The 19,110-nt window shown below is 43.8% G+C and overlaps 1 protein-coding gene across 5 annotated transcripts in view; it reads right to left on the bottom strand.

The window, feature by feature from the left end:
• Positions 1 to 8,826, bottom strand: part of LOC132265462 (homeobox protein cut) — a 73,742-nt gene extending 64,916 nt beyond the window's left edge. For all 5 annotated transcript variants that reach the window (XM_059766176.1, XM_059766177.1, XM_059766178.1 and 2 more), the window contains exon 1: positions 7,888 to 8,826. In XM_059766176.1, the coding sequence (XP_059622159.1) occupies positions 7,888 to 8,007 (120 nt within the window). In that variant the 5' untranslated portion in view covers positions 8,008 to 8,826. The remainder of the gene's footprint in view (positions 1 to 7,887) is intronic.
• Between the last annotated feature and the right edge of the window lie 10,284 nt (positions 8,827 to 19,110).

Raw genomic sequence — 19,110 nt, 5'->3', positions numbered from 1 at the left:
AGACCACGTCAAGCATCCCGAATATAGAAATTGACGCACAAGATTGACGACTTGTTGTTGGGATCGAAGATGCTCGATCTCCTGGGATTATTAAGAAATTTCCCATCGACACGGCAATTGCTGTTGAAAATAGATTATTTTGTTTATCATCGAAGCACGATCAGCCAAAATACGGGAAAATGTGACTCTCTATGCGATCGCCGGGCGATACTGAGCTGCTCATTTTCATAATTCTGCCTCTTAGAGTCCAAATAATTGATTTGATCTGTTTGTGGAAGCTGTTGCCCTCCGGGCTACTCATGGAAAGTGCCAATATTTCTCAACAGTAGTGTCAGACGATCACCTCAATTCCCCTGCTGATTTTATGCTTGTGTGCTCCTCTGTGACACCGATCATCGGCGTGATGATGATCGAAGATCGTTGCTATTTGTCCTGTTTATGCCCGCGATACTCACTTCATCGTGTCAACGAAGAGGAGCCAGTGGAAAAAACACCGTCGTGGAGACAAGAGAAATGAGTTGAAGTGGTAGTAAATAAAAAAGTCAAATAAATGACACATTTTGTCGATCGATTTACAATCCTTGGTGTGGCGGTCTTAAAATAAATCAGTCGAAGGAGATTATTGCTCTATGGCTGATCTCGGCTTCTTTTTCATGCTCTCCTCCTCTTGATCTAATTTTAAAATCATGCGAACGTGATCCACCATTGTGAGCTGGATATATATTGCAACCCCAAAAAGCCCCCAAACTGATCAACATCGCCGGAGATCATGCTGATTTTCAGCACGACACTCCATTTTCCACTGGTGGAACAAAGGAAGTTGTGGTACAAAATTGCTCAAAAGAAGTCGATCTGGGCATAGGAAATACATTCGTATTGCAAGATCGCGTGTCTGTGCCAATTGCAAACTTTATTGTTTATTCACTTTGCTCGGCAAAAAAAGGCAGACTTTTCTTTCAGCTAAAGTGCGAGCGAGACGGAGAAATGATGGAGTTTATTAGAGAAAAATTAATGTTGCCATCAGGTTGAATGGAATTATTATTATTGTAGATCTAAAGCTGATTTTAATGAGAATTATTGCCAGCCCAGCGTATATATTGAATTGATTCTGATGAAAAGCCCTCACAATTGGCCAGATTGGCCAATAATTGTGATTCCGCTGAAATTGCTCTCGCGAGAGACATGATAAATGTAATCACATGAGATCACATCCGGCCGAAATCTCGTCAAATCGGATCTTTTGGGATTTTCGGGGCTCATGTCGAAACTTGTGATGTCTATTTTGTTGGGAAATGTTTATTTTATTGTCGCGCTGTTTGGTTAATTAAATCACAATTTTTTTTTATTCCCCACACGATTATATACTCCATTTTTTTCCTTCTAAACTCCCCACTTCTCTCGAAGCAGGGGAATTTATATAGTTTGGCGCTCGATGGGAACTCAATGATCATATTTGTCAACAGAAGTCAATTTCCACATGTTACGAATTATCCCGCGATGAGACGCGTTCTCACATTAAGACTGTGACGATGTATTGAAAGTATGGATTATAGATTAGACGCCGTTCGCTCTGGCGATATGCTGGCAGTTTTGTCGAAACCACATCCGCTTCTTATAAATTTATCATATAACTAGAAACACTCTTCCCTTGGGCGCTGTCAAAAAAGCGATATAAATTCCCTGTTGATTCTTCAGAAATCGTTCGGGAAAATAATTGTGCATAAACAAACACTATATTAATTGCTCATATATCGAAGACCATAAATTGAGTGATCAGCCGCGCAGTGTTTGGGCAATAATTGAAACTTGATGATGCTGGAGTGGCACAAGAAGTCGCTGGCGAGTCAGCTAAAAAACCATATTCTCAAGCAAATTATCAATGCCAATTGTGCAGCGGCTAAATTGATGACAGCCTCTTCTCAGAAATCGATTGATATTGAGTGTTGAGACGATCGGCAGCCAAGACAAGTGTGTGGAAAAAAAGCGACGAGAAAAACAAACAATGAAGAGTCATGAAGCAACACAAGCGGGAAGATTAGTCATCCGAACGGCAATTGATTGATAAGCTGCAGAAAGGAGGCACAATGGAGAGTGACTGTACCAAGGGGGAGATGATATGCCTTAAATCTGTACACCACTTCCTGACACTTTCACAGTTTCTGTGGATCAGAATCTTCAACACTTCAAACACTTCTGAACGCTTCACAAGGCATTTTCAACACTTGATTTTTAAGTTTAGTCTTCAAAAAAAGCTTTAAAAACATTCTAACCAAATTGTGAGGTTATGAATTCGACTTAAAAAATACTTCAAGCCTGGAAATGAGGATATATGGCGAATATAACAATGTTTCCACTTAATAATGATGTTTAATTTGCCACTTTAGAGCACAAACCGCGGAAATGAGGAAGCAAAGAGAATTCTTAGACATTTTTGAGGTTATGGTTAACTTTTAAGCTGTTTCCTAACTAAGCTATAGCTTTTTCGAACGTAAATGCTTAATTCTACCGAGAAAAGAGAAAATTTCCCAACTTAAACACAAATTAGATAATTTTGAGGTTATTTTATCACCATAATCTGTGTTAAATCAATCACATAATCTAAAAAAAAATCAATCAAATTGATTTTTCTACGCAGAATAATTTAGAAAACGCCTGAATTTATTGAAACAGGAGTTTTTACAGTGAAAACTTTCTTTAAAAGCTGTTCACCGCTTTGGATCATAATATCTGCCCCTTGGACGGTGCATTGGCTGGTTTCGCTTGACATAATTCGGTTCTGGGAAGCATAGGGGCTCCGGCACCGGAACAAGGCCTGCACGAGGGCGATCCTCCAAATCAGAGATAGCGGCCGGACCACCTGATGGTCCCATTCCAGCGCCCGAGCGACAGACGCCAGAGGTCAACGGCCCAATAGACCAAATTAAGCATCCCCATTAATCAATAATCGAGTGCACGAGAAGACATCATTGGTAATTCGATAAATTGAAAAAATACACATTGCTTATCGCCGCTGACGAGCTATTAGGCCCCATGGAAATGCCACATATGAAATTCGAACCTGGCTTCGAACTGAATATATGAGCCAATTCATTGACCTCCTGCCACTCTTCTTAACTGATGGAACGCAAATTGGTGTATCGAATGAAGGGGGAACTGATCAATTGAACAGCCAACATCCTGCCTCGAATCTCGTCCCAAAGGGAGGATTTTTCCCACACGCGCGCGCGAGTCTATTTTCCAGAGTGATCTTAATTGCTAATGCATCTAAAATAGGGCACTTTTTGCCACAAATTCGGCGGAATGTTTCAAAGTGATGTAAAGTTAGAAAAACTGAGAAAATTTCAAGAAGTGTTCAAGGGGCGAATAAGTAACGAAATAATTACTTTACTAATACTAAACTTTTCATTAACCTCAATATGAAAAGCTGTGTTTTTTGTTTTTCAGATGCTGTATTTCCGTGTATTTGTTGTGTATTATTTTGGATTTCTGGTGAAAGAAACAATATTTCAGGAAATAATAGACATTTGCTTGAGTCATTTTACAAAACACAAACTCTTTTGAGATGTTTTCTAGTGAATTCCAAACACAAAATACCTTGCATAAAATGGGTTAATTTGGAAGAATGCTGAAGTAAGCATAATTGTCGAATATTTATCAAATAAATCCATCCAATGTTTGTTTATACTTCACATTCTGCGAAAAGAAGGAAGTTTTAGACATAAAGCGCCATAATTTTCTGTGAAATATCCTCGAAAGATTTTGAAAAACTTCCCAGGAAGTTAATTGAAATCACTCTGAGTGTGTTGAATGATGAAGTCACAGTTCACGATGTACTTCAATGTCGCCTCAATTCCACGTATCGCTTCGGGGTGAGATTTTGGGGACACCAAAGGGCTCAACCATGGCTCGAACATGTGTTCCGAAAGAGTAATTGTTTGGGGTTGAAGCGACAGACGGATGTGCATCGGAGGTGGTTTAAAATTTATCGAATTGAAGCGATTTTGCTCCATTGATTCACATAAATTCCCATCCTGTCAGGCGGCTTTTAGTTAAGGGAGCCGAGATAAATCATAACAGAGTTGAACAAAATGTCAATGCCATTTATGTGCCGATTGCAGATGCGATTTCCCCCCAGACAGCCAAATGCCAATCGAGTGTAGCATCCTGGGGATCACAAGTGTGTAGCAATTGATTGTGATTCCGGGGTGTTTTCGCCCCTGGAGTGTGGGAAGATTTAGGAGGAGAGCCGCCGACTCTTGTGCTCCAATTTTCAATGAACGCATCGCACATGGGATTATTGCAGCGCTCATTTGTGGGGCTGCGCGCCACCCTCGTCAATTCCCCCATATCAATTTTATTGGTTTATCTCCCTTCACATCGCATTATCCCCCGTTCGGTGGCACTTTTTAGAAGAGGGGGTGGCTCAGCATCATTTGCCGAGTGGGAGAGCCGCACTTTTGGGCGGCAGATTTACTATCACTCCTCGTGGGAGAATTCCCTGCCACCCCTTCGCCGTGGAGGGTGGCGTGAGGGCACAAACTATGAGCTACTTGTTAGAACGCATCACCCCGTGATTGCCAGAGTGCGGGGGAAGTGTGTGTGTTCAAAATTCAAGAGCTGAATATTCACACGGGCGACAAGGAGCTGAAGGAATTAAACACTTGTAAGCAAGAGGAGTCCCAAGAGGAGGAGAATCTATGTCAAAAGTCTCTCTCTCTCTCACACACTCTGTCCACACAACCCTTGTGAGTTTTCCGACCCTTCTTTTCCGCACGGCGTCATCCCCTTTAAGATGGGTGCTGTGGTCTCGCAGAATGACAAACGTCTGCCTTCCACCCCCGAGACTTGGTCTCCCAAGACTCTCCGGGTTGGATGGACTCGAGTGCTAAGCGAAAGCCAACACTCTGACCTACTCTCATCATCATCATCGTCGTGAGCGGTGCGGGGGAAGGTTCTTCAACCCCTTTTCCGCCAAAAGGCCATCCCCATTGTCGCGGAGAGAGCAATTGAAGGCTATTTATAAAAAGCCTGCGAGACACAATAAATTGGCAACTGCCCACGAGTTGAGGAAACAACAAGATGGTAAATATTTAATTTTCGCACTGCCTCGAGATCCCTATAGACATCGCGCGCGCGGCCTCTCCATTGTGAGGCATGAAAAGTCGAGTGTCTGCAGAATTTTCCTACACCCAAAATTTCTCTGTCTCTCTTCCCGCAACACCGCACTTTAAACCCCCACCAGAGCTTTAACACTTTAATTACATTTTCGCTGCTTTAATTCGCCCCAACACTATTGAGAGACACACTCACACCGCGCGCCACAAATGGTGTTTGTTGCTCTTTTGGGGGTGCGAAAATTTGTCAATGTATCGAACAAAACCTGACATCTTTTTTGCCTCAAGACAGCACAATGTGATGGGAAAAATCAATATGGAGTGAGGTGGAAAAATTGTGTCCAGCGGATGAAAATGAATTATAGCACTAAAATGAACTGTGCGGCATGGACGATGTCCGATTTGATAAATTATCCAGTTTTTCGCCATCAAGACACACAGGAGGAAAAAGCACCGAAAACACAGTCAACCATTAAATATGTTTGTGATATAAATAAGACAGATGACGGCTTTTTTCGCCCTTCCATTATTGAGTTTGGAAAATTATTCTGCAGCGCCTGGCGATGGGAGACTTTTTAGGCACACACAAAATACGTATTTGAGATACGATTTTGACTCTGTGAGACGTGAAATCTATCGAATAACGGCGATGAAACTGGTTCTGGCTCTAGAGGGTTGATTGCAGGCGCATAATAGGGGTTGCTGGAGTTTTTCCATCTTGTCTGTGGCTGTGGAAAAACAGTGGGAATACACAATACACCTCTCGTCAAATAGGGTATGGATTTGATGTGGCGCAGCGGGAAAAAGAGCAAGAGAAGAGGAAAGATGGTCTCTGGATAATTTTTCGATTAACCACGACAATTATGAAGTGGAACAAGTATAAAACTCCCATCAGTTGGTGAATTGAAACAATATGCGGAACTTCGGGAATAACAATCAGAGGAAGAGGAGTCCCTTAGGACTTTTCATGCTCACTTATTGTTGCAGTTGAGTTGTTTGATTCCGAGCCACTTTATCATTTTCCGCACAGGGCGAAACTTTGCATTCAATTCTAACAATGATAAAATCCAAATGCTTCTGCATTTTTCGCCATAGTGCGTGCAAGAGAATGTCTTCAATCGACAAGATCTCATGGGAGAGCATTCTGACGTGTTGTGCGATGTGTTTGTGTGTGCATTTCTGAGACGCATCTTCGGCTTTTTGAAATAATAATAGAGAGGAGATATTTACGGTCGAATATAAATTCAGCTTTGACACTAAGCCCTGCCTGACATTTGAATCAATTTTAGAATTCATCAAGTGAAGCTTGCATATCGTGATTAATTGGATTCCTGGGGACATAAGGAGATTTGCCAAAAAATGTATTAATAAGAGGAGTGCGAAGCGTATTAGGCAAATGCTGCCATCGATCTCATCAACATTGTCTGCCAGCGAATGGACCTCAACCATGAATCGAAGGGCCGCGGCAAGAGATTTTCACTCTCGAACCCCAACAAACACACAGCAAACGCGCACAGCAATTGAATTTCGTGCAGAAATTTCCCACGAAGTGCAATTGCAGACCTCAGACAGGTTATCGTGCTTTGAAAAATTATGGAAAAAATGTGCGATACATATTATAAAATCAGCGTTTCTTGCACACACATTTGCTACAGCCTTTACTTTACAATTTAATAACATTTAAATATTTGTGTAATTAGCAATGGAGGAATTGAAGCTGTACTTGAGTATGAAACTGAAATTGTATTTTCTAACAAAATGCATGTTTCACTGGATGTTCACAACACACACGGCTTTCTTGCAAGATGGAAATCTCTAGCGGTTGAGGAAGTGTTGCAAAGTGCCTCGCTCTGCGCGATTTTTCTGCAAATATTGTGCCTTTTTTCGGGGAAAAACCTTGAACCCATTGCGACTGTGTCTTGATCCACTGACCCACTCTGATTTTGGACAATTCTTGTACAATTTGCTGACATTGTGCAAAAAGCCACCGCGTTGGCAATTTTGTTGTACAGAGAGAGAACCATTGAAGGTTTTTTTTCGCGCAAATCACACTCAAATTTGCAGATTGCACTTCTGCTGACCGACTGGCGTGTGGTTGGCGGTGGAAAAAACAGCCCAGAGAATCGCGGGCACTTAAGTGCAGCACACAAAATTGCAGAATTGACCAGTGAGCAAAACAAACAGGCCGCGATGGAGGCGGCAAAGTCGAGAGCACTTCCCTAATCAATGGAAAAACATTTAATGACAGCCAATCACCCAATATGCCGTCATTAAATGAGGTATGTGTGTAATAATGATTAGTTCCAATCGCCCCAGCCTAATGATGATGACGATATTCATCTCGGATTGCCCTGGAGAGGCGCAAGAGAGCCAATCCTTGGGAAACTGGATGCCACAGGATGGCAAAAACTCGCGCGCCTCACATCTTGATGATGATGTGTCCCTCCCCACAGATCGATCGCACGAAAAATCTTCCACACACCGCAAGATCTCGCTTATTGATTCCTTTCCCGCGGCCTCGCCACATATAGCCAAATGATCCAATACCACACACTGGTCGCCAAGGCGAAGACGAAGATGGCCCTAACGAGAATTTGATTATTTATTAATGACGACTAATTCTTCGGCGGGCGGCACTCACAGTTTTCAATATACTCGCGCGCCATCATCTCGGGAGATGATCAGAGGAGGAACGGAGCCAATTTGCGCGGCTCATCGCGGACGGCAGGACTTCGCACAATCACGCACTGTACTGAGCAATGAGAACACGTACCTGTTGCCAAAATTGCGCCAGCAAATACATGCGTTCCTTCTTAAACAACCACTCCACTGATTGGACAGATGGTAAGTCCATGTCGGCGGCCCCGGTGCTCTGGGGCAGCGTTGGCTGCATCCGGGCCTGTTGTCTGGAGGTGCCACCCTCCAAGCCAACCAACCCGCTGAAACCCTCCGAAGAGGGGCAATTCGCTAAATAGGCCGTGATTGCACGCGCACTTGCTTGGCGAATACTCGAGTCTCGGCTTCACACCTCAAACTAATTCACCCACCGTTTGGCTCGCGCCCCAGGAAAACACACTCAGAGCAATTGGGATTCACTGTCACAACAAGCCCTCCTTCACTGCCACACTTGTGCCGAAAACTTTGGTGCGTGGGAAGATTAGTTCAGACGGAAGGGTTGAGTTCAGTCTTCATCTGTCTTGGGAGGTCTTCGAACCCGAAGTCGATTTGCCATCATCTCAGGATGTCTTCAGAAAAAGAAGAGAACTGTGCGAGTCTCGTGCGATTCGACGACGGAACTCTCTGGCCAAAAGTCCGCACTGTGTCACAAAATCTCTCCGACTCTGATGAGGTTCGCAGCACAAGAACACACTGCAATGTCTTCCACCTTCACTAAATCTGCAGAGCTCTGTCCTCAAGTCACTGAATAACGCGGGGTGAGAAGCGTCCTTCAACCATCGAGAAAACACCCCGACAACCAATAATCAGTCACAAGAATTGTCAATCAATCGGAATCAGTCGATGGCGAATCACCAAATGTCGCGCGATAAATAAGGTGTTGATGCTGCCTATCTGAGAAATATTGAACCGGCTCTCAATCGTCCTGCGTACGAATGAACGATGCGCTCTGGTATGGTACCAGAAGTTGACTAATTCCACTCGCATCGGTTTCGCTCTCCGTGAGCGCAGCCAAAGCGGCCAACTCACCGAACCTCTAAGCACACGATAACTCAAATATGGGGACGGTATATTGCTTCTTTGACTCATATTGCCGTTCATTCGGGAGAGTCGACACCCCGCGCACGTCCCGCGACTGACGTTCCGTTCTCGCGCCCCTCCGCGCCCCGCACACCCCGCGATGCACCCAAACCAGCCCCTGAGAGTGAGAGAGGCGCTGCGAAAAAAACAACAACTTCTTGCACCCGACACGGAATTCTCTCGCTCTCTCTCGCCGAGCTCTCTCGATCTGGCGCTGTGTTGGTGCTTCGATTCCGATATCTTCGATACGTTCGAAATGCCGCCATCTCGCTCACTCCGCCGCCCCAGCGGCCGTGCGCCGTCTCGCTCGCGCCGCTCCGTCTCACTTTCGAATCGGTCTCGTTCGCGCGCACCACGCACACTTGCTCAGCGCGCCACGGCAGATTTCATACATAGAATCGATGCCTCCGCCACGGTATCGCTTTTATTGCCCCCCGCTGAAGAGTGCTTGGGCATGTATTGAATGAGAGAGTCTCGACGGATGGCTATAGCTATCCCATTCCGGCGATTATTGGCCACGCCTCGCACTCTCGTGCGGCCTCTGTGGCAGCCAAAAGAAGAAATACGTCTCATCTCTTTCCAGGTTCTTTCCGTTTTCCGAAGATTTTGTCCAATGGAAAGGACTTTGGCGTTTTTTAACGAATCGACGCAAATTCAAATGCGCATTGACTTTCAAAGGCACCCCAAATCCCTTTTTTATAATACAAACACCACCGTCGCCCCAGTCGGGAGCCTGCACTACTTGGGGCTCTTCGCGAAGGGACAGCGGGCGCGGGGGCGCAGACGGCGGTGTCACTGTGTGGGTTGAGGGTGAACTCCGCGCTGATATCCGGCTGAGGCTCAATCCCTCAATACCACCTCAGCGTCCTCGATTTTTCTGGGCAGCGTCTCAGGCGATGTTCGCACAGCAGCACCCCCTTAATTTAATTGAGTTGAGAGAAATTAGCAAGAGGACACTGATCTCATCCCCACATCAGCGCCATCAATGGGGAGCTTGTGCGGGGGGGGAATTCTTTTTGCGAATTCGGAACATGTCCCCGAAAACATATCACGTTTCTAATTACAATATTCAAATGAGTGCCATTAAATCCTGTCAGCTATCCTCCTTTTTTCCCCATCGTCTCCCCATACATCCTTTTTTTCCCAATAATCATCTCAGGCTTCTCTGCTCCCAGATCATCCCGCGTCTGCAGAGTAAATCCTCATCCTGTGTGGGATGAGACGATATTTGGCAAGTCCGATAAATCCCGACTTAATGTGCTTCCTTACATCCCAGACTGCAACTCAAGGTAAATATGGAGCCCTACCCTTCTGCCAGCAGCAGGCAAAAAATCCCGAAAGCTCTGCCCCTCTGAGATCGAGTGCAGGGGATGAGTGGCGAGCGCTCCCGTGGCGAGCACAGGAACTCGGCGTGAGGCAATCTTTGGGGAGAATCTTTCGAACATCCCCACCACGGCGACTCTCCCAGCCAACACACACACACCCACGCGTCAGCTGAGGAGTTTTCCTGAAGGGGCAACAACCACCACCAGTTCACTGGCATCCCACCTCTGATCCCGTGCGCGCGAGCGAGAGGGCGCGACGTCTTTCCGCCGAAGGGAAACGCATGAGCAAATATTCTGGGCATCGCGGAAGATTGTGTCGATGGGAGAAGAGTGGGAAAATCAGCGGAAGCTCAGCGCGACAGGACAGGAAAAATCCGGCTGTGCAGCCCCGTCAAGTTCCCACACCGCCGAGCGCTGACGTCTGAGCGGATCCTCAGCGCGCGCGAGATATTCTCGCCAGCGTCTTTTGATCATCTTGGGTGTTCCTGGAGCTGTGCCAGGTCTCTGGCTGCGCCCATGTTAAAGGTGATGTCCTTTGGGGCAGCGGCGCTTATTTACTGGAAATTTGAGGTTGAAGTCAGTCACTTTGTTTCGTTGACTGTCTGCTGGGAAATGTAGGTCAAAGTTTTCATCAGTTTTTCAACTCTCCACGCTCTTGATGTTGTCTCACTCACACCGCCCGGCCTCCCCCTTCGCTATCTACCCATGTATCACACCACAGACTGCTCTCGTGCTACATAGCGCAGGGAGCATTTAAATATCATACGTACTGGAGTCTTACACATTTTGTCGCTTAATTGCTGCCAGAGAGCAATGATGATATAGACGGAATGCAATTAAAATGACAATTTTCAGATAATATTTTTCTAAATATCATGGGGAAAATTCAGTTGGCGTATCTCGGAGAAAAAGTGCACATTATGAAGCAAATTGACTGGCTTGCTTACGGGAGGGCGGGGCGCTTTGGACTCCAAACTTGTCTTGGAGTCAAAACAAGATTTCAACACAGCGAAAGAATATCAAAAGAAATAAGGGGTTTATTTGAGAAAACCTGGTTGTTTTTAAATCAGTAACATTTTTATTTTTATTCATATTTCTGAAATTTTCTTAATTTCTGCTTTTATCTTTCTTAAACTAAACCACAAAATTTCTTGAATATCAACCCAGAAATTTTCTAATTGTAAAAAATCTTTTCAAAGCATCATTAAAAATTCTTATACTTCATAATTTTTCTTTTCTAAAAGAAAAACAATTTTTGAAAGTAATTCTAGAATGTGATTTTTTTTAGCTTTTTCTGCATGGCCAATTTATCCCGCATTTCCCTATTTATGTAACGATGAAAATCTCATTGCAGAAGAGATAATGAATGGCGCTTCACGGAATTGTCGAGAAACAAGATCGTGGCAAAGACATGCCGAAGAATCCGAGATTTTGGCCTCGGGTGAAAAAATGCCTTCCAGGAAGAGGCGCGATTGAGACAAGGACGATCGCATTACAATAAATACTAGACCGTAATCTTATCACGCGCTCAAATACAGTGTTGTGCCAATAGGAGAAGTCCAATTTGATATTATTTGTATCTGCTATCAATCAAATGTCGCGGTATTGAATTACTCATCTGCAGTTTTGCACTGTGCAATTCGATCGCCCGGCGAGATTCAGCGCAAATCGCTCGCATGGCACCATTGAAATTTTAATGTTGATCAGTGCGCTGGTATAAATTATTCGACGACAGTTGAGATATGTGAGAAAATGTCTGTGCTGGCATCACTCTTGCTCTGTCGCCTTGTCCGGACATTCGAGATATTCTGGATTCACGAATGTCTAGCGCTGAGGGACGGAAAATTAATGCGCAAAATTAAGGATGGAAAAAGTGTGTGAGGACTCGAGATATGTGTGAACAGGGCTGAGCGCGTCATTTATTAGTAAAATTGTATCAATGGAATCGAACAATGCTCTCTCTCTCGACTGAGGGTTGATTTTGTGATTTATTTCGCTCTCTGTCGGATTCCTCTCTTGCAACAATATGATAATGTCTGGCATCATTCACTCCACCAGATGATATGCAAATGAGCCTTCTTTCAGCCATAAAACTCCCGGGCGCAGATTACATCGGACAGACCCTTCCACCCTTGGGAGACGCCGCAACCCCTTCGCCGGATATCCCCAGACAATTCCTGGCTATCTTTTCCCACCCCTCGGCCGCACACACATCCAGCGAGTGTCACCGAAAATGTCCCACAGAAGACATCATCGCCAGACAGAGCGAAGAATAAGAAAAGTATTTATGCTCCTTCTTTTCTCAATTACAATCGTGAAATTTCATCAAAATAAATTGCCAATAAATTTGTCGTGGAAATCCCTCTGCTCGGCATTTCGCATCCGGAAGCCCATAAATCATATCTCAATACATTTTTTTATTGCTCTCACAAAAATTTCTACAAGGCATTTGCATAAAAAAATAATTATAAAAGGCTCACAGTGAGAAATGGAGATTCGAAATCAATGACACGAGTAAAATGTGAATTGATTGTGGAAAATGGGGAGGCAAAAGAGGGTGTCGTTGTTGAGAATTTTTCGTTCAATTTGCCAAGCAAGTTCCGCTTTGTCGCGGGAAAATCCGCACGGAGATTTTCCTCTCCTCTCGAAGACTCTTATTAGCCTGGAAATACAACAATGCGCGGTGCTAATTTGCAATATTCGCGCGCGCCTTTGTGTGTGTTTCTCAATGAAAAATCTGCGGTGGATTAGATAATTGGGCAGAAAATCTTACAATTCCGCGCACAGTCCATAAAAGGCCGCCCAATTAAGCCAAAAATAATCTCCGTGAAAATGACGAATGCGCGACAGTGCATGGGATTCCAGTGAGGAAAATTGAGCGGTGGGTGAATGGGCAACAAAAAGCGACGAAATTGCAGTCGCAATAACAACACTAATATTAATTATTATTATATTTACATTTATGGGCAATATTGTTGGCTTTCTGTGAGAACAAGCTCACAGGCAGCACAATAATGGTATTTTGTGGTCGAAATTTAATTTATGTTTCGATTTGTGTTACGTGTGAGCATTAATTTGTTGCGGTGTGAATTGCTCAAGTTATACTCGCATGGCGATGAAGGAGAGGGAATTTCCACTCTCTTGGAAGGCAAATCAATGTGTGCGCTTGGAAAATGTCTTGTGGAATGTGTCGCACTTTAATAAGCCAAATCATGCAATCGAGTAATTGTTTCTCTTTTTCCGCGCGCCTCCCAACGCGGTCGCCTTTTTTGCAAGCTTCGCCCCCCAGAAAAGCTTGAGGTGCGCGATTTGTGCGGTGGAGAGAAATCGCGCGCGTCTGTCGCGTATATGTATGAAAATGTGACGATCATGGATGAAGACACAGAGTCGTGAAAATTGAATTGTTTTCGAGCACAAAATTCACATCTTTATGGGCCTTTGTCAGGCAAAATCACAGCAGTTGGAGGTAATAAAGAATTTTTACAAATATTAAATTTAATTACAATATTCATTAAGGCGAGTGACTCAATTTGCGACATCCCTTTCTTCATGCTCGCCTCTCATGAGAAGATGTGGAACATCTTCGAGATGAATGACTGCTGAGTGAATTTCAGGGGATTTTTGTAATATTTCTATTGCTTGTTCTTGATTTTTTGGTCAAAAATTCTAATTAAATCTTTGAAAACTATTTAAAGTCGACTATTTACGGTTTATGCCGTACATTTTTCCTAAGAAAATTGCCTCAAATTGCAGTCAAATAAAAAATTTATTTTTTTCACTTAAAAAATTTGAAGAAAAGTTTACTTATTTGGTTAAAATGTACTCTAAGACTGTTTAAAATCAACTTTGGAAGCTATTATTTTCAATTTATCTATTAACTTTGCAATATTTTAGTCAAAAATTATAATAATTGACAATAAAATCAACTGGAAAATTCAGAAAATAATTATTACAGAGCAAAATTAGCACTTTAAGGGACGATTTGAATGTGTTTTGAGGTAAATTCGACAAATTTCGCTTCGATATTAGCGCTAAATGGAAGGTTTTCGCCCAAGAATGATTTCCGCAGTGCTCAAAACCGGTACTCAACTTGGTATTCAATATAATCATCCCACTCTCCCTTATAATTGTTCGCGGATATTAATAGAAATCTGCAAGGCAATCCTATGTTTCTCCAATAAATGCAGAATTGATGAAGAATAAATACATTAGAGTGCGGCTTCCAGCACCTAAGTCCATATCATAAATCGTTTGGCACATACGCAATGGTGTCTGTCTTGTTACTTTTCTTCATCTCTCCTGCCTGAGCGGAGTTGGAATTCGCTGGTTTTGTAAAATTGCACATTGAGGCAAATTAACACGATGAAAAACATGAGCATTGAACTCCTCGAGCGCACACTGTTGACTTGTGTGTTCCTGAGCGTGATCAATTTGTTTGGGAGACATCGCGTCAAATTCCAGAATTCCAATTAAGACGGCGTCAATTGAAGGACGAATCGCGCAGGAAAGTGCTCCAGATCACATTGACCAGGGACTCGGTCTATTTTTAATGATGATTAGCCCACGATGATCACTCAATTTCCAGAATTTATGTGTGCAGATTAATCACCCGTCGTAAAGATGTTGGTCCCAAGACCAGGTGAGATAAGATTGTGCGCCACAGTGTCCAATTTTTATTCCTTCGAGACTCTCGCCGGGACAACCGATTTGTGTCTCGCATTTGGGTTCAATAAAACCACAAAATGCCCGTCAATTATCGCCGATGTGTTGTGCTTGCTGTGGAGATTGTCGTGTTTTTAATGACTTCCCTTTGTCAGGCATCCAGAGAGACATTTTACAGCGGAGCTTCTTGAATTGACAATGCGCGATGCTTTGGAATTGAGGGATGAATTTCTTTCTCATCCTTTCACCGGCGAGGAATCGTCAGCTGTCACATTATGCAGAACAGGCATTCGATGCACCTTTCTTCCGATATATTGAAAAAGAGAAAATCATGAGATTTCAATTGTCGTGGTTGCTTTTCTTTATACTCGAATCGCTCTTGAGGGGTTCGGCTCTCTTCCTGTGACATATGAAAATGGCTAGAATAGGGTTGATGACACATGAAGAAAAATATCCACAGTGAGCCAAAACACCAACAATAATCACAATAGTATAAACTTCATATTCTTCTCCGGAGGGCTGAGCGCCAGAGAGAGCGGCAAAGGGTTGCGCAGGGCGATGAAGATTTCACGATATTTCATCGTCTCGAAGGCAGAGAGGATACAACTGGAAACTCCGTTCAGGGTGAGAGAGCTCCTCGTCCTGAATTTCTATGGATTGTCGTCATCTTTCCGAAATGATGCTTCGGAGGTAGTATGCAAATGAGAGGTTGGTAAATTGCAGGATGCTTCATGGGCAGATGTGATTTATAATGGAATTCAAGGAAACAATCAATTGTTTCCGAGATTTATTATTATCGGAGGTGCATATTTAAATGGATGATGAGGACGTGCAACTCTTCGTGGTCCGTGTGAACCAATTTCTTCTGTCGATTCTTTCACAGAGATAAGGAACCCCTTCGTCGCCCATTGATTTTTCCCGGGGGAGACGCCGAAGGAGTGGAAATGTGAGGAAAAATCAAGACGTATGGTTAATGCTATGGAAGAGTTTGGCAGAGAAGTTTTGTATCAAAACTTGACATTTACAAATGAATGTGAAGTTCTCTGATTTGGAATATATGCAAATAAATGATGTCAGAACGCTAATGATTGTGATGCAAAATTTCTGCGGAACCCCTTTTTCCGCGTCAGCGAGTACACAACTGGGAAATCAATGTTCGCGACGGAAAAGGGTTGCCAAAAATATTACAACACTGTGGTGTTAATTAGATTTCTCTCTCTCTGTCTTAGGTCAGGGATTTCTCTTTCTGGGCACGAAAGGATCATCTGCAGTAGCTCTAATTTTCCCTGGATGTGGAAGAATGCAATTTTAATGATACACCAAACGACACCATTTAATGGCACACTCGAGTGTCAATTTGCCGATAATAATCGATCTCCCTCTTTGCCTTGTGATTTTTCAACCCCTCGTTTGTCTCACATCACTTCTAGTGTCAATTGGCATAACAAAAACATCTCGATGGTATTGAGAGATTGAGTTTCGTGATTTATGAATAGGATTTTTCAACCCCGAACTGCCGAATGCATTTCCACTGCGCCTTTGTTGCGTGCGCAAAAATAGGAGCACTTCACCTATTGGGATGCTGGCTTTTTTGCCCTCGGCCGCACTTTCCCTTTCGCAGACGGGAGTCTCGGGGTCTGGAATCCTTCCTGGGATCAGCAGGTAGAGCGGGAAGTGCGAACTCGGGGGAAATTGCACAATATTGCCATTTGCACCGCGGGAGATGCACCCCGAGTGGCATCCCAGGGATGATGCCGGCTGACGCCCAGAGACCTCAGGTAGCAGAGGTGATAATAAGTCTACCTGTCGCCCGTGCCTTTCCATGGCTAATGAGCGCCCAGAAGTGGGTCAAGTTGTGCTGAATATTTCCCACTGGCTTGCGGAAGCGTATTGCCTTCAATTTTTGCCAACTGTTTAATTTCCTAGCACTCAATATTTACTATGGAAATCACACAGAAACTCCTCGAGTTCCGCCAAATGACAAATCACATTCCTGCCTTGAGTTCCAGCGCAAAGAGAGACCCCCTTTTTTGTGTCCAAGATGCCAATTGACGATGAAATAAGACGTTTTTCAATAGCTCATAAGAAGGGAGAGATATTTGCTATACAATTATAGGCTATAATTGAGGCTGGGAGATTGAAAAGTTCCCACGCAAGAATATGATCGACGCAAAATCTCAATTGCTCTCCCACACTTTGTCAAGCAATCCAGCCGGCTTTTATAGGTAATAATTTTGCCTGGCAACCTGTGCGAAATTGTCAATTGAAATCCACGACGCTTGGCTGACTTTTCCGCAAGACGCTTGCGTTTGACCAAAACACAACCGCTTAATCAGACGATATATTGTGGATAAATGTAACGACAGTGGAGAACAATGATCATCATTCGAATGACAAGAGTGCGTGTGCATATTATTGGCACAGGCATTCCCACGATCCCATTTAGCACTCGAGTCGCAGGGGCAGATCATTGAGCTGGAATGTGTACAGCTGCGATGGGTGGTAATTCGATCTAACAGCTGATGATATGCAAATTCGCGAATTTGATCGCCATTGATGCTGGCAGATGGAAAAGTGAATTGAAATTGTGGTGATCAATTGATCGGAGCCGGAGAATATTTGCATTTCCTCAATGGCAAACCTCTGGCTGCAAATCATAGTTGGACTCTTTTGCCATTTGTCCTCCATGGACTTCTTAAGCGTGTCTCTTAATTGTCTCGCTGCTGGAGTTTCTTCGCAATTCAACGTCAAATTGAGCAGCGAGAGCTCAAATATCGTGGGTGCTTCATTGTCTCGCAGCGAAATGATCGATGCATAGCCTATGATTATGATTGTCAAAGCTGCAGATAAACCGTAAGATTAGATTAGAGCCTCTTCTTTCGCACGGAAGTCACCTCTTGAGATGCTCAAGAAGTGCAACCTTGTCGCTACATAATTGCTAATTGGCATGCAGCATGAGACACGCATTGATTTGAATTATTTCTCTCGCGGAGATGTAATTGCAATTCTTCCGCAATTTTTCTCACTTGAAAAACCTCCGCAACTGCTGAGTTGACACGCGGTGGTGAAATAAAAAAAAAGGAGTGGATGATGCGCGTTCGGCGGAGGGAAAAGGATCAGTTTACAGGATTCGTCTCTCACGGCAATAAATTAAATCACATTAGCAATTCACGAGAGCCGAAGCAGACATTTGAAATGATTTCCAGTACAGTATTTCAACAATTGATTATTTGTCTCCCTTGTCGTCCTGGCGAGGAGATGAACGAGGTGCCTTATGGTATGCAAATGAGAGCTCTCTATGCGATTCTCTTGTGAGCGTCTCATCGCATTTCACGATCAACGATGGCATGTATGCAAATGATTTGGACCGGGAGCATATTTAGTCCGATATTTCTCATACGATCGCATAAGAACTTCCACCATCCCTTCAGTCACACTCAATTTCCGAGCAAGGAGATTTTAATTCCATCACAAATGAATATTGTTTGTTGTCCTGATCGTAGCATTTGATCGGAGGATTACTGAAAATTTCTCATTCTATTGCCCTCTCGATGTTCCTTTCCGTTCACCTCAACCCTATCATTTCTTGAGAGATGACACAAAAACCCACCGGAGGGGTTGGGACGATGGGAAGAGAGTTCCTGTGCCTCGCAGCCCTTTGTGCACGGCCCATGATCACATTAAGGAGTGATTTGTAGGGATTTTTATTCACAAGGCACAATTGATTGGACCATTAAATCTCTTCTTGAGCCCAAAATTACCGACGCTGAAGGGCGCCTAATTGAAAATTGATGATTTGGCCATGAGAAAGAGCCGCATTTTTGACCACAAACAGCCAATTTTCAACGAATTTCCACCGTCTCGCTGACAGTTTGGGAGCATCGCGCGCGCAATTGCGATCTGGCAAAGTCACCAACGGAAAGTGCGCCAACGGTTTCCCACTTCGCAGAATGCTGGCAGCAATCCTCCTCCGTGATTGCGAGTGTGCGAGCTTCGAGAGTGGCCAAAGGAGGAACTCTTCGACAAACTATCTCAATGTTGCTTGCCACATAACATTTATTTGCTCAAAAGGTGGTGTGTAGAAACGATGTTTTTTTCTCTGGCTGAGTCTTGAGTGAAGGCAAAAAGACGATGGACTCCTCTTCTCACGGCACGCGGTCAAGTGTGACAAGCCACGAACGTCATATAGCCATTATTTCTTCTATTTATGTTCATCTCACTCTCACTCGAAGACACCTCAGCCGTGGTATTTT

Source organism: Phlebotomus argentipes, unplaced genomic scaffold (assembly GCF_947086385.1).
Source record: "Phlebotomus argentipes unplaced genomic scaffold, Phlebotomus argentipes genome assembly contig_2, whole genome shotgun sequence".
NCBI lineage: Eukaryota > Metazoa > Arthropoda > Insecta > Diptera > Psychodidae > Phlebotomus > Phlebotomus argentipes.
The sequence above is the reverse complement of the archived record's forward strand: the minus strand, read 5'-3'. Positions and strand labels throughout refer to the sequence as shown.